The 13470-nt window shown below is 49.4% G+C and overlaps 1 protein-coding gene across 3 annotated transcripts; it reads right to left on the bottom strand.

The window, feature by feature from the left end:
- Positions 1–35: 35 nt before the first annotated feature.
- On the bottom strand, positions 36–13457 carry INPP1 (inositol polyphosphate-1-phosphatase). Of its 3 annotated transcripts, XM_083427660.1 has the most exons (7): positions 13292–13457; positions 10793–11249; positions 8241–8447; positions 6697–6757; positions 6000–6200; positions 2712–2886; positions 36–621 (listed from the first exon to the last, which is right to left on the bottom strand). In XM_083427660.1, exons 2-7 carry the CDS (start codon positions 11189–11191, stop codon positions 126–128), a joined length of 1539 nt encoding a protein of 512 aa, XP_083283786.1. In that variant the 5' UTR covers positions 11192–11249; positions 13292–13457; the 3' UTR covers positions 36–125. The 3 variants fall into 3 exon arrangements, with proteins under 3 accessions (XP_083283786.1, XP_083283787.1, XP_083283785.1); XM_083427661.1 differs by lacking the exon at positions 10793–11249 and having other exon boundaries at positions 13292–13453; XM_083427659.1 differs by lacking the exon at positions 13292–13457 and having other exon boundaries at positions 10793–11834.
- Between the last annotated feature and the right edge of the window lie 13 nt (positions 13458–13470).

Below are 13470 nucleotides of genomic sequence, written 5' to 3'. Positions count from 1 at the left end.
GTTGCCTTTGTCAGTAACCGACTGGTCCCTTGGTAGGTGAGGAAGCTGGGGCCCTTTGCCCAGAGACTGGCTTCCTCCCCGGGTGCTGAGATGAAAATGCCCTGGAGGGAGGAAGAGGAGGAGCTTTAGAAGGTGTTTGCTGCAGCTGCCAGAGTGGCCATCACAGCCTCCAGATGCTCCTGGTGGATGTAAGCAACAAGCCCTCCTTGGTTGGCCCAGCGCTCAGCACCCAGAGCGCCCTCCACAGGCTTGTTGTAGGTCAGTTCCGGTAGCGGCTTGCGTTGCCCAGCCTGCCAGGACTTCAAGGCCTCCGAAAGGTCAACCATGCCTCCGCCAAGGGCTAGCAGGATGGCATGGGGGCCGCAGGAGTCCCACTTAAAGGTGCTGCCCTCCGAGAGGACGTAGGCATCGGCCAACCCCAGCGCCACACACAGCATCTTGTACCCGGCACCGGAGGCAAAGCACAGCTGCTGCCCATACAGGGGAGTCAGGGCTTCCTGCAGCGCCACTTTCTCATTGCTGCTCAGGACCACACGAGGGGAAGTCCGCAGCTGGGGCCGGCTTAGCGAACTCAGGCGGGTGCCCCCGTAGGAGATGCCCCAGTGATATTTGCTCTGCCACCTGCAAAAAAAAGGGACGTGTCAGAGAAGGCTAGCCAGGAAAAGCACCAGAGAGTCATGCCACGCTAGGACCTGGTGGAGACAGCAACCAATTGATGATGATAATAATAATAATAATAATAATAATAATAATAATAATAATAAATTTTATTTATATCCCGCCCTCCCCAGCCAAAGCCAGGCTCAGGGCGGCTAACAACAATAAAACAGTACAAAAGTACAGCACAAACAACACTCTAAAATCATCCATTATAAAATTAATTAATTCAAGCCACTGGCAACCATTGGGCCAGAGCTCTGCGAAGATTGCAGAGGGAGGGAGTCAGGCTGTGCCCTGGCCAAAGGCCTGGTGGAACAGTTCTGTCTTGCAGGCCCTGCGGAAAGATGACAAGTCCCGCAGGGCCCTGGTCTTTTGTGACAGAGTGTTCCACCAGATCGGAGCCACGGCCGAAAAAGCCCTGGCTCTAGTTGAGGCCAGCCTAACTTCTCTGTGGCCTGGGACCTTCAAGATGTTTTTATTTGAAGACCGTAAGTTTCTCTGTGGGGCATACCAGGAGAGGCGGTCCCGTAGGTACGAGGGTCCTAGGCCGTATAGGGCTTTAAAGGTTAAAACCAGCACCTTAAACCTGATCCTGTACTCCACCGGGAGCCAGTGCAGCTGGTATAGCACCGGGTGAATGTGATCTCGCAGCAAAGACCCTGTAAGGAGTCTCGCTGCAGCATTCTGCACCCGCTGGAGTTTCTGGGTCAGTCTCAAGGGCAGCCCCACGTAGAGCTTTCCCCATCCCCAACAAGAACCTTGATTCAAGGAAGATGAATGAGGTGGTCGTCAGTGCTGTGTGAGTGGAAAGCCAAAGTGAGAGGCTGCAGCACACTGATTGCTAGAAAAGAAAAACACAACTGGGATGGAGGCCTGGGATAAGAGGACGACCAAGGATGCCCTTTAGACCCTGTCTTGAGCAAGGGGGTTGGGCTAGATGAGCTCCAAGTACATTCCAACTCTAAAATTCAACGATTCTATTATTCTAAGGGATGGGACAAAATGCCCTGGAATCAGCTCAGCAGGGTATTTTTAATAGCCAGGCTGAGAGCTGGAATTTTTGGAGGCACTGTACACTCCTTGCATGTAGCAAGATGTATCTGCACGGGTGCAGTCGGTATGCATTAAGAACACAGCAAGTAGTTTTATACCAAGCCAGACACTTGGTCCATTTAGATTAGGATTGTCCCCACTGATGGGCAGGGGTTCTCCAGAGTTTCAGGCAGGTGATGCTGGGGGTGGCATCTAGACCTGCTGTTGCATAAGATGCGCTCTATCCCTGAGACACACACCTGGCTTGAGACGGAGTTCATATGCAGATATGGGCTAGATCAGCTGATAATGCTGAGCAGGGCTGTCTTTAGAAGATGTGCCGCCGGGGTGCAAAGATCCGCCCAGTGCCCCCAAATTTAGTGCTGCCCAAGTCTACCCCCAAGATATACTTCTCCGTGGTTGCAGGTGAGGCCATGGCGGCAGCGGCGGCATCCTGCTCCTCTGAGTCTCGCTGCTGTTGTCCCTCAAGAACCGGGTGCCCGAGCTCCACAAAGGCGTGCAGCTTCACATCCAGGTGCTTTTAAAAGCTCCCCAGGAGGAGGAAGGAGAAGAGGGACACAGAAGCCGCACCGACGGTGGGCGAGAGAGCAACGCCTCTCCATGCAGGGAGGGACTCTGGGGAGGAGAAAGCAGCCAGGGTGGAGGCGGCCACAGCGGCCGGCTTTGAATATCAGCTTGATCAAAATTATTTATTATTTCATTACAGGCAGACAGTTAAGAGCTTAGGCGGTTTCAGCGGCGGGTGCCTGGCACTCCCCAGAATTTGGCACCCGGGTGCCCCGCACCCCTTGCACCCCCGGGTAAAGACGGCCCTGATGCCGAGCCTCCCCACTTGAGCCAGTGGAATTGAAAAGCAACAACTTCTCTAGATGAAACATGGATTAAAGCGAAGCTTCACAGCAGTGAGTCTGGGTCAAGCCTCTTCCATCAGCATGCGCTGATGGGTACCCAATGGGCTAGCCCACCTGTGGAAGAGTGCCCTGTGGTGGTGCTGTTACCTGCGTGCTGGTAGCTTTTCCTGGAAGAAGGGCTCATTGATGATGCCCAGGACAGGCTCGCCTGAGTGACGGTTGTATACGCCTATCAGCACCAGCGCCGAGCGCAGCCCTGAGGGGTAGATGCCATCCACAGGCAGGACATCTCCACGCCCACGGATGTACTGATTGGTGGAATCTGAGGAGAGAGAACCCGTGAGATCGCCAGTTCCAAGTCTGGTGAAGGAAGTTCAGAGTAAGGCTCAGAGAGCTCCTCCTCACGGCAGAATTGCCATTTTTGAAATGGGCAGCAGAAGGGCCCCTTCTTGGCGGAAGGTCCGTAGCTCAGTGGCAGAGCACCTGCTCTGCATGCAGAAGGTACCGAGTTCAACCCCAAGCATCCTAACGTAGGCCTGGAGAGACCACTGCTGGAACCCTGGAGAATCACTGCCGGCCAATGCAGACAACACTGGGTGAGATGGACTAAGGGTCTCACCCAAGTGTCGGGCAGCTGTGTCTGGAGCCCAGACGTTGCAGGCAGAAGGTCCCAGGTCCATTCCTTAGCATTTCCAGCTAGGGAGGTAAAAAAGGAGGTAGCAGGTGAAGGAAAGACCTGTTTTTTACAGCTTTTTAAAGCTTCTCCCTATCTCTCTCTCTTTTTTCTTTTTTGTCCTTTTTCACTACGTTTTTATCTTGTTTAGACTAACGTTGGGTTAAAAAGACATTTGATATTAAGCTTTGTATTTTTCTCTATAAACTCTAACAAAATTTATTGATTTATTTATTTTTAAGGGCCCAAGACCCTGGAGAGAAGACGAAGAAGAGTTTGGATTTGATATCCCGCTTTATCACTACCCTAAGGAGTCTCAAAGCGGCTTACATTCTCCTTTAGGATTCCTTTGAATTCAAATAATATATTGCCTACTTGTTATGCCCTTTACGAATAAATGTGTTGAGGGGTATGTGTGTTTGTATGCATGTATGTATGGAGAGCCACTTTTAGTCAGATGTATGGAGAGCCATTTTTAGTCAGATGTATGGAGAGCCATTTTTAGTCAGAGCAGAGCAGCCACTGCCAACCTGGTGCACCACCCAGGTGCTTCGGAGTAAAGCTCCCATTCGTTTCAATCAGAACAGCCATGCTGGTTGAGGATGATGGGAGTGGTAGTTCAAAACATCTGGAGAGCACCAGGGTTGGCAGAGGCTGAAGAAGACAGTACTGGGCTAGGAGGACAAATATGGTACTTGGGCCTGGTGGTATAAGGCCGTGAGAAGGGAGCTGGAGGTGGCTGAATGGATCTCTGCTAACTTTCGCCAAAAGCTAGTAGTCCCCAGAGAGGGAGGATAGTAGAAGCTGTATCCCCTGGGTTCCCTGTCCCAACAACTGCAGCAAAGCAAGAGAGCACATGCTTCACCTATGGGACCTCCAAGGTTCAAGCCTTGGAATCTCCTGGACTGAGGAACCTCCAGCATTCCCTTCCAAGGGCCATAGGCCAGGGGTGGGAGCAGAGGCAGAACTGGGCAGCAGAAAAAGATGCCTGCCATCAGAGCACTTCCATCAGAGTACACAGTGACTGGACAAACCAATAGTCTGATTTAGTGTAAAAGTAACTCCTATGTAGGGACGCAGGTGTCGCTGTGGGTAAAACCGCAGCGCCTAGGACTTGCCGATCGCATGGTCGGCGGTTCGAATCCCCGCGGCGGGGTGCGCTCCCGTCATTCGGTCCCAGCGCCTGCCAACCTAGCAGTTCGAAAGCATCCCCGGGTGCAAGCAGATAAATAGGGACCGCTTACTAGCGGGAAGGTAAACGGCGTTCTGTGTGTGGCTCTGGCTCGCCAGATGCAGCTTGTCACACTGGCCACGTGACCCGGAAGTGTCTGCGGACAGCGCTGGCTCCCGGCCTATAGAGTGAGATGAGCACACAGCCCTAGAGTCTGGCAAGACTGGCCCGTACGGGCAGGGATACCTTTACCTTTACCTTTAACTCCTATGTGAGAGGTAGCCAACGAGCCACCTTCCGAATGTCGAGGAACTGCCATCATTTCCAGTAACTGGCCATGCTGGCAGGAGCTGCAGTCCAAGAATGTCTTGAGAACTCGACACTGGCTATCCCTTTCCTGTCTTACGTTGTTGTTGTTCAGGGACCCCATTTGGCGCCCAACCCCCCCAGATGTGTGTTTGTGTACATACATACACATACATACATACAAACACACCCACCCCTCAACACATTTATTCGTAAAGGGCATAAAAAGTAGGCAATGTATTATTTGAATTCAAAGGAATCCTAAGAGGTATTATGACTGTATGACCAAAGGGAAAACGAGCATCCCTTCCAGTAAAAGCAAACTGTTTGTCAAAAGTAGAACTTCCTTGTGCAGTAATTGTCTATCTGAGGTCAGGGTTTGAATTGGATTTATTTGGTCATAGGATTATTAAAAGATTGCATTTCCATAACATCAGCCAAGACCCTCTGGTTTCCTTAAAAAAAAAAAATTCCCCTCTTTGAGGTTTTTTGCCACCCACCCCTCCTCTTGGTTCTGTGCAAACCCTTTCAATGAGTTGTGACGTGTAAATTTACTCCCAAGCATCAACAAGATTCCTTTCAATTTTATTTTTGTTTGATTACTCATTTTAGGAAATGATAACTTTGTAGTCATTTTAGGTTCCAGGTAAGGTGAAGAAATGCTTTTTGCAAGTCTAAAGTAGACTTCCATTACAATCCTAATGCAGCCAGGCTGACCAGCACTTGCCAGGGAACTGCTTCTGGCAGGAAAAATGCTCTCACACACCTCTCCAGAATTTCTTTCTCACACTAGCAAATCCACAGGGGATCCTATCTTCTGCTTCAGTGGGGAGAGCCAATCAGTATCTCCAGATTTTCCGACTCTCCCTCTCCCTGAAATTGTGTTGTAAATAAGCCTTCTTCAGCTTCATGGGGAAAGGGGAAGGAGGTTGTGGATGCTCTTTTTCATCTTTCTCTCCAGCTGAAGCCCAGACATGCTGGGAGGCTAGGGGCCTCAATGGTGCCCCTCTGGAAGCTTCATCCAGGGCAGAAACCTTGGCTAGATCCCCACTAGCTACGGCTCTGTGTTGTTGTTGTTATAATTTATTGGTTGAGTTTTCTTGCCCAAGGCAACTCAAAGCAACTTACCACCAACCCCCTAAAAAGAAAACACCCTCACGGAGATACATTCAAGCAAGCAAGCAAAAATCCTCTGGAAGATCCCCTTGCCCAACCGAGTCCAAACTCTTATTTCCCGACCCCATCGAGTGCTCAATCCAACATCCACCCATGACACATGGCTTACCTATGGGATCAATCCACACAGCCATGCTCTCTGTGGAGATGGTCACAGCCACATCATCCAGCGCTGGGTCTGAAAGCACCACTTCCTGATGAATAGCTGCAGCCAGCAGCTCGGCTGCCGCTTGCTTCCGGTCAAGGACTTTTTCCAACAGGGCAGCAGTTTCTTGTTGTGTGGGGCAAACCTGCACCACCACCGTCTCTCCTAGAAGTCCCAAAAAATAAAATTTAGTTTGCTGGAGGGCTTTTCCTTGGAGGGCGGCTTGCGGGCCGGTAAAACGACTGCCATGGGCTGCTTGTGGCCCATGAGCCTTAGGTTGCCGACCCTTGATCTAAACACATCTCAGAGAGACTACAAGGGGTAATGCACAGGGGTTCCTCAGATGACTAGTTGTTGGGGAAACTGTAGATTTGAAAAATATAAGCCTAGAAGAACAGTAGCCAATAAAAAAGGTCAAGTGCGGTTCAGAAAAGTCTTTTGCGGGCAACAAAAGGGACCTGGAGTTGGGAGAACTGACTTTAGGAATAGAAAACGGAGTCTAATTTCAAGCATAAGGTACATCAGAGTGTGCAGCAACAGAAGATGATGGCACAGCCAATGATTCTAATTAAGATAAAGCTGAGAAAGAGGCCCAGCAGTTTGATAGAGCAATTAATAAAAATTTGCCCTCTCCCTGCCACTTAAGGACGCCATCACTCACCGAGGCCATTTTCAAATTTGTTGGACTCCTCACCGCGGATATGATCTTGTAATTCTGGAAACTGGTAGCGCCGACAATGGAGAAGGGGAAAGGAAGAAGAGAGAGTGGCTTAGTCACACTAATGAGTCAGGTCTAAGAGAAGGTTATTTTGGTCTTTCTGCCCCGTCATCCCAGTTCCCACTGGATCAGAAAGAGACAGCTGTGCATCAGAGCTTGGAATGGATTAGTTTGGTTTAATGATGTTCATGGAATTAGGACAAATATCTCTAAACCGCACGTGAGAGCAGCTTCCATAATTGTCAGGTGAACTGAACATAAATTACGTTCATTTTATGACAGAATTTTGAACAATTTGTAATTCATTTTCAAGTTCATTTTCTCATATGTGTTTTTAGCTCTTTAACCCTTTAGGGCTTTTATGTTTTAAGTTCATAATTGGTGTGTGTGTGTGTGTGTGTGTTGACGGAATGGAGTATTTAAAATAGTAATAATAACCTAGACTTTTCTCCTGAATGCACTAGCACTATTTGAATGGCTGGTCCTGCTCTGACATATCTGCATTCTGTAATGTCCTTAGTAGGTTGGGCAACCACACACACACACACACACACACACACACAGGCTTGTGGCTAGATCTAATTCTTCCCTTAACCCCAGGGAAAGAATCCTCTCTACAGGCACTCCCATGTGTCTAATAAACTGAGTTATGGCCTAAAAAATTCCCTGCCCCATTTGATGACATTGTTTTATTAGTATCTTTATATCCTGCCTTTCCTCCAAAGAGCTCAAGCAGGTGTACTTGGTTCTCTCCCCCCCCCCCCCATTTTATCCTCACAGTGACTCTGTGAAGTGGGATAGGCTGACACAGGAAAACTGGTGCAAGGTCACCCAAGGAGCTACATGGATCTGAGTCCTGGTCTCCCAGGTCCTAGTCTAACACTCTATACCTCACAACTCTTAGGCAAGCCACTGTTCTCTCGATCTAATTTGCAGATAGTAATAATGGCCTACCTTCATAAGGTAGCCTTACAGAGTAATTTTGAGGATTCCTGGGCAAATTATGCAAAGACCATGCAATATATGACACTTTATAGATGTGAGCTGTTATTATTCCAACAGGTGAAGGATGAAGGCACCTGGTTGTCCCCACTTTCACAACCATTGGGAGCAGGGTGGCTTAGCCACTGCAAAGGGCCGTAGGTCAGCGACAGCGCATCTCCTTCACATGCAGAAGGTCCCAGGTGCAATCTCTGGCTTTTCCTGGCAGGGCTGGGACAGGAGCCTGTCTGAAGCTCATGGGAACCAAGGCCAGCCAGTGTGGGCAATGCTGAGTTAGATGGTGCGATGGACTGATTCAGTATAGGGCAGCTTCCGATAGTCTTATGGTTCCAGCTCAATCCCAGGTCCTGCTGGGTTGCAATTGAGGATAAGTGCAGCAGCCGCTATGAGCTTTTCCCCTTCTACATTTCCCCTAGCTCTGGCCTGCGATTAAACCCTTCTTTACGTATCCTACAGGGATGGGGCCCCTTCCCCGCAGCAGATACCTTTTGCCCCACATCATGCTTGATAACCTCTTGGATCAGCACGTCGGCCAAAGTCTTGAAGTCCTGCAGGAACTTCTTGTTCTTGTCCACCCCTCTCTTCTCCTCAATGAGCAAGCTGAAGAGTGCCTCCTCTTGGCGGCACAGCTGGGCAATGCAGGCTGCCTTCTCCGATGCTGCAAGCAGACTCTTCAAAAGAGCCGCCATGGTCTGGGGCAGGGGAAGGAAGAAGCAACCGTGAATGCAAATTCAAGAGGCAGGCACAAGAGTCACGTTCCTTCATCCTAAACCCCATCCTCTCTGATTGGTTACAGTGCCTGAAGAAGAAGAAGAAGAAGAAGAAGTAGAAGAAGAAGAAGAGTTTGGATTTGATATCCCGCTTTTTCACTCACAAAGGAGTCTCAAAGCGGCTAACATTCTCCTTTCCCTTCCTCCCCCACAACAAACACTCTGTGAGGTGAGTGGGGCTGAGAGACTTCAGAGAAGTGTGACTGGCCCAAGGTCACCCAGCAGCTGCATGTGGAGGAGCGGAGACGCGAACCCGGTTCCCCAGATTACGAGTCTACTGCTCTTAACCACTACACCACACTGGCTCTCAGAAGCCCAGAGGGAAAGGGGCAGTGATGCAGGAGGCAAGATTCCTAGGTTATTGTTCCATCGCTTGGGGTATAGTGGAAGCCAGCATGGTACCGTGGTTAGAGTACTGGACCACGGAGGCCCAGGTTCAAATCCTCAGTCAGGCACCAAGTTGCCCACACCACCTACTAATGAGATGGCAAGATTGTTGTGAAGGATAAGGAGGGATGGGGAGAAGAACCTTGTATGCAGCCCTGAGCTCCTTGAAGGAAGGAAAGGATTAAAATACGAACAAGTACAGCTGCAATCCTATACTCCTGGGGAGCAAGCCCTATGGAACAAGGGTGACTTTGCGCCAAGTAAAAAGGCATAGGATTGCAATGTCACCTATGTACAGACCAGTAAGGAGCCCTTTTTTGGGTGGGTGGGGGGATTCTTTGTTGCTGTTTAATTGCTCCAGTGTAACTCATTTAGCTCAGTTCAAAAGCACGTCAAAGTACAAGTAGATAAATAGGTACCACTCTGGCGGGAAGGTAAACCGCGTTTCCGTGCGCTGCCCTGGTTCGCTAGAAGCGGCTTAGTCATGCTGGCCACATGACCCAGAAGCTGTACGCCAGCTCCCTCGGCCAATGAAGCGAGATGAGCGCCGCAACCCCAGAGTTGGACACGACTGGATCTAATGGTCAGGGGTCCCCTTACCTTTTAACTCGGTTAGCTAGCCAGCCTGAAGAGAATAAACCCAGAAAAATACAGTGCTACCTATTGAAAGTGGAGGGACAGAGAGAAAGATTAACAGTGTGATCCTATGCATGTTTACTCAACTTCTGAGAAAGTATGCACTGATGCACTGCACAGCACTAAAAGAGGGAACATGCATTTCCTACCAAACGGAGTTAGAGATGTAAACAGCAGGAAGACCTAATGCTCCTTCCCATCTCTGAGAACAGTGCTAGAGTGAATGATCAACAAAAGCGCTGGGATTTTGCCCAGGCTTCTATCATCTGATAAGAATAATGGATGGAAGCATAGCACTTTGCGTTTTTATGAGCTCTTAAAAGTCCTTTCACTGGTGTTTCTTGCAATTAGCACCCCTATGCTACAGATGCCTCGTGCCAACAGCGTCCAGTATCCTGGCACACCTCCCTTGCTATGATTATCTCCCAGTTGCAACCCCAACATAAAAAGATATAACGCCAAATATTAGGTAGTTAGGGGAAGAAGACTAGGAACATTCCGGAGTAAACCCTTGGCAATATTCTTCTTGGTCCACAGCCACAGGAGACAGAGAGACACAGAAGGAGGAAATGGGGGGCAGAGGGTGGGAGAAATGGAGCAGGAAACAGTGGAGTTGAATGTCCTTTCCTATGAACTGCCAGAATACATATTCAATAAAGGGGCAAGAACCTCTCTCCTAGCACAATAGCGAGAAACCTCTGGCCCGCCAGAGGTTGCCAAACTACAACCCCCATCAGCCCTTGCAAGAATAGTCAATGAAAAGGGGTGATGGGAATTGTAGTTCCGCAACGTTTTGCGGACCAAAGGTCCCCCACATCGACTTTAGAACTTTTTAAGCAGCCTTGACTACCTATTTCATAGCCCGTGTAAAGCATGTGCCCATGGCGATGTGTCCTAAATGTCGACCTTCCTGGTCAGCACCATCCCACTCCGATTATTATTACTGGGGCGCGCGGGGGGGGGGATCCACACCCCCGCGGGACCCCAAAGAAGCCCCCCGCCCGACCCCAAGACACCCCGTCGTGCCACGTCACGGAAATTAACGCCTTCGCCGCCGGATGAGAAGCCGCTCGGTGTTCCGCCCGCTGCCGCGCCCCGCGCCAGTTTCCGTTCCCCGGTCGGGCCGGGCGAGGCACCCGCTCCGGAGCCAGGAGAGGGGCAGACCTGGAGGACCCGGGCCAAATCGAGGGGGGAGCCCACGGATCGAAGGCAAGCCCCGCGGCGCATCTTTCCCCGCTCCTCACCTGTCTCCCGGCGAGGGCTCCGCGCACCTCTAGCGCCTTCTCCAGGGGAGGAACCGCCGCCGGCTGGATCGCAGCTCGCAGCTCCCGGAGTCCACGCCTGCCGGGCCAGGAGGCGGCTGCCCAACTCTGCCCCGACGGACCTGAAACATGTGATTGTGTGCTCGGCCCTCGCAGGGGCGGGGAAACCTCCGGCGACGCGGCGCTCCGCTCAGGATCTCCTAAATTTAGCCGGCGCGCGGTTTTAATCTCCCCGAAGGCATCCTTCACCCTGACACCGAAAAGGGGGCTGTTGCGCTTTGCAGGGCTGCTGGGGAAGAGGCAAGGCAAGAGCAGGAAATCATACCGAGACACGGTGCCATCAACTTGGGGATCAAGGGAGTCTTTGATAACTGAATCCATTCATTCAGCATACCGTTTGCAAATTACTGGCACGTAGCCCATTCCCGTGCACATTCATCTAGAGAAGAAAGCAACCACTGTGTGAAATAGAATACAGCCCCTGGGTAAATACATTATGCAAAGAGCTGCAGGCAGCATTGTAGTACAATCCTATACAGTAGTCACACTGAGTTCAGTGGACTTTGTCGCAGGTAAGTATTTATGGAACTGCAGCATTAATTTCTAACAGAAGTAGTGCCAGGGCTCATGCCTGCCCAGAAGTCACTGCACGCCAAGCAAAAGTCCTTGGTATATTATTCCTAAAATTTCCAGGTGCTGTAGAAAAAGTGACAGTGCAACCCTACACATGGGTTACCAGAATTAAGTCCCACTCAGTGGGGTTTACTTCCTACTCCCAGTGATTATGTTTATGATTTTATGCTAAAAACATCATCTTGCACTTTAGCTAGAATATCCTAACCCCAGATTGGTTGTAGTTTTATTTACTGCTGTAGAAAAACGTATTCTGTAGGTACATAGTCAAAGTGGTGAGTTGTTTTCTAGTTCCTTTAAAAAAAAATTATTAAAGATTTTCTTGGTTTACGAAAGTACATGCCTTGTCTCTTTTTTCAGGTTGTACAGTCTTTCTTACAAATTAGTTACATTTGTTGTGAGACATTAGTGTTGAGTACAGTATAAGGTTGGGGGAGAAGAGGGGTAGGGTGTTGAGGCTTATATACTTTTGCATAGTGTACATGTGGGGTTTTGTGTCAGTGTCAACCGGGTATGTTCTCTTTCTATACTACAGGGGTCAGCAAACTTTTTCAGCCATGGGCCGGTCCACACTCCCTCAGACCTTGTGGAGGGCTGGAATATATTTTGGGGGAAAAATATGAACCAATTCCTCTGCCCCACAAATAACCCAAGGATGCATTTTAAATAAAAGGACACATTCTACTCCTGTAAAAACACACTGATTCCTGGACTGGATTCAGAAGGCGATTGGGCCGCATCCATGCTATCCTACATTTCTTTGGTAGTGAGAGGTATTAGTGGGCAGGGTGTGGTTGGTTGTCTGTGGTTGGCCACAGTCGGGTTTGTTTGCATGGGGGGGCGAGGCTTGTTGGGTCAGGTAAGCCAGATTGATTCGTATGCCGTCTTCTTGTTGGGCTGTGTATGTGATATCCTAGTTCCTTATTTGGCAGTTCACAGATCCTTTATCAGTTTAGAGCTGCCAATAAAGTCTGAATGAAGAATTAAGGTTTATTTACTAATTAAGGAGCTCGAGGTGGCATATGTGGTTCTCTAATTTTTTCTGAAAGATAGTGACTGGCACAAGGCCACCCAGTGAGCTTCATGGCTGAATGGAAATTTGAACCTTTTTTAACAACATCTATTCAAAATTACTCCCAGGCAAGCAGGGTTAGGATTATAGCCTTAGTCTATAATTAGCCATGATTTCATATGGGTGTGGGATGGTGTCACTTATATTCCTTAGCATTTTTACAGGGGAAAAACATATAATTTGCTTTGGAAGTTACATATGGTAAATCTGCTAACCTGTAGCACAACCCGAACCATGCCTGCTCAGAAGTAAGCGCTATTGAATTAAACTGAGTTTACTCCCAGGTAAATTGGATTAGGATTGCAGCCCTAGAGTGGATGTTTTAATAAAGACTGGATGCTGTGCAACTGTAAGGCAGCCTTCTCTGAAACTGGTGCTCTTCAGGTGTTTTGGGCTACAAGGACCAAATTAGGGGATACAATTGGGCTAGAACAGGGAATGTCCCAGTGCTCACTGGCCCCGGGGATCTGGTAGCCCAACAACATCTGGATGGCCACATCTGGTTGCCACAGTGAAAGTTGTGAAAGTCACAACTCAGATGCTTAGGAAACTGAGGTAATTTTAACCCGTTTTAGATTAGATTTAATGGTTTTAATTAGATTGAAATCAGGAAGTGGGGGCTTCCGGGTTACTTTGGGCACCATCCCCCCCCCCCCCGGAGGGAGGCAGCTGCCCACAGGAAACAGTGGAAACATCTAGGGAGAATTCAGAAGCCAGGAGTTTATTCTCTTTCTAACTTGGGTCTTCTTTTGTGTGTTGTTGCTGTTAATTATTACCTTCAGAGAAGCCGGAACCCTGTGTGGCACAGCAATTAAAGAACTGCTAGCATTGCAGGGGGTTGGACTAGATGACCGCGAGGATCCCTTCCAACGCTACGAGTCTATATCCTTAGACTTCTGCGCCTCGAGTAAGATTTGTGCCCAGGTTTGGTGGGTGGAGCCATAGAGGTAGGAGG

Source organism: Podarcis tiliguerta (assembly GCF_965153285.1).
Source record: "Podarcis tiliguerta genome assembly, chromosome: 2".
Lineage (NCBI taxonomy): Eukaryota > Metazoa > Chordata > Lepidosauria > Squamata > Lacertidae > Podarcis > Podarcis tiliguerta.
This window is presented reverse-complemented; position numbering and strand designations above follow the sequence as displayed.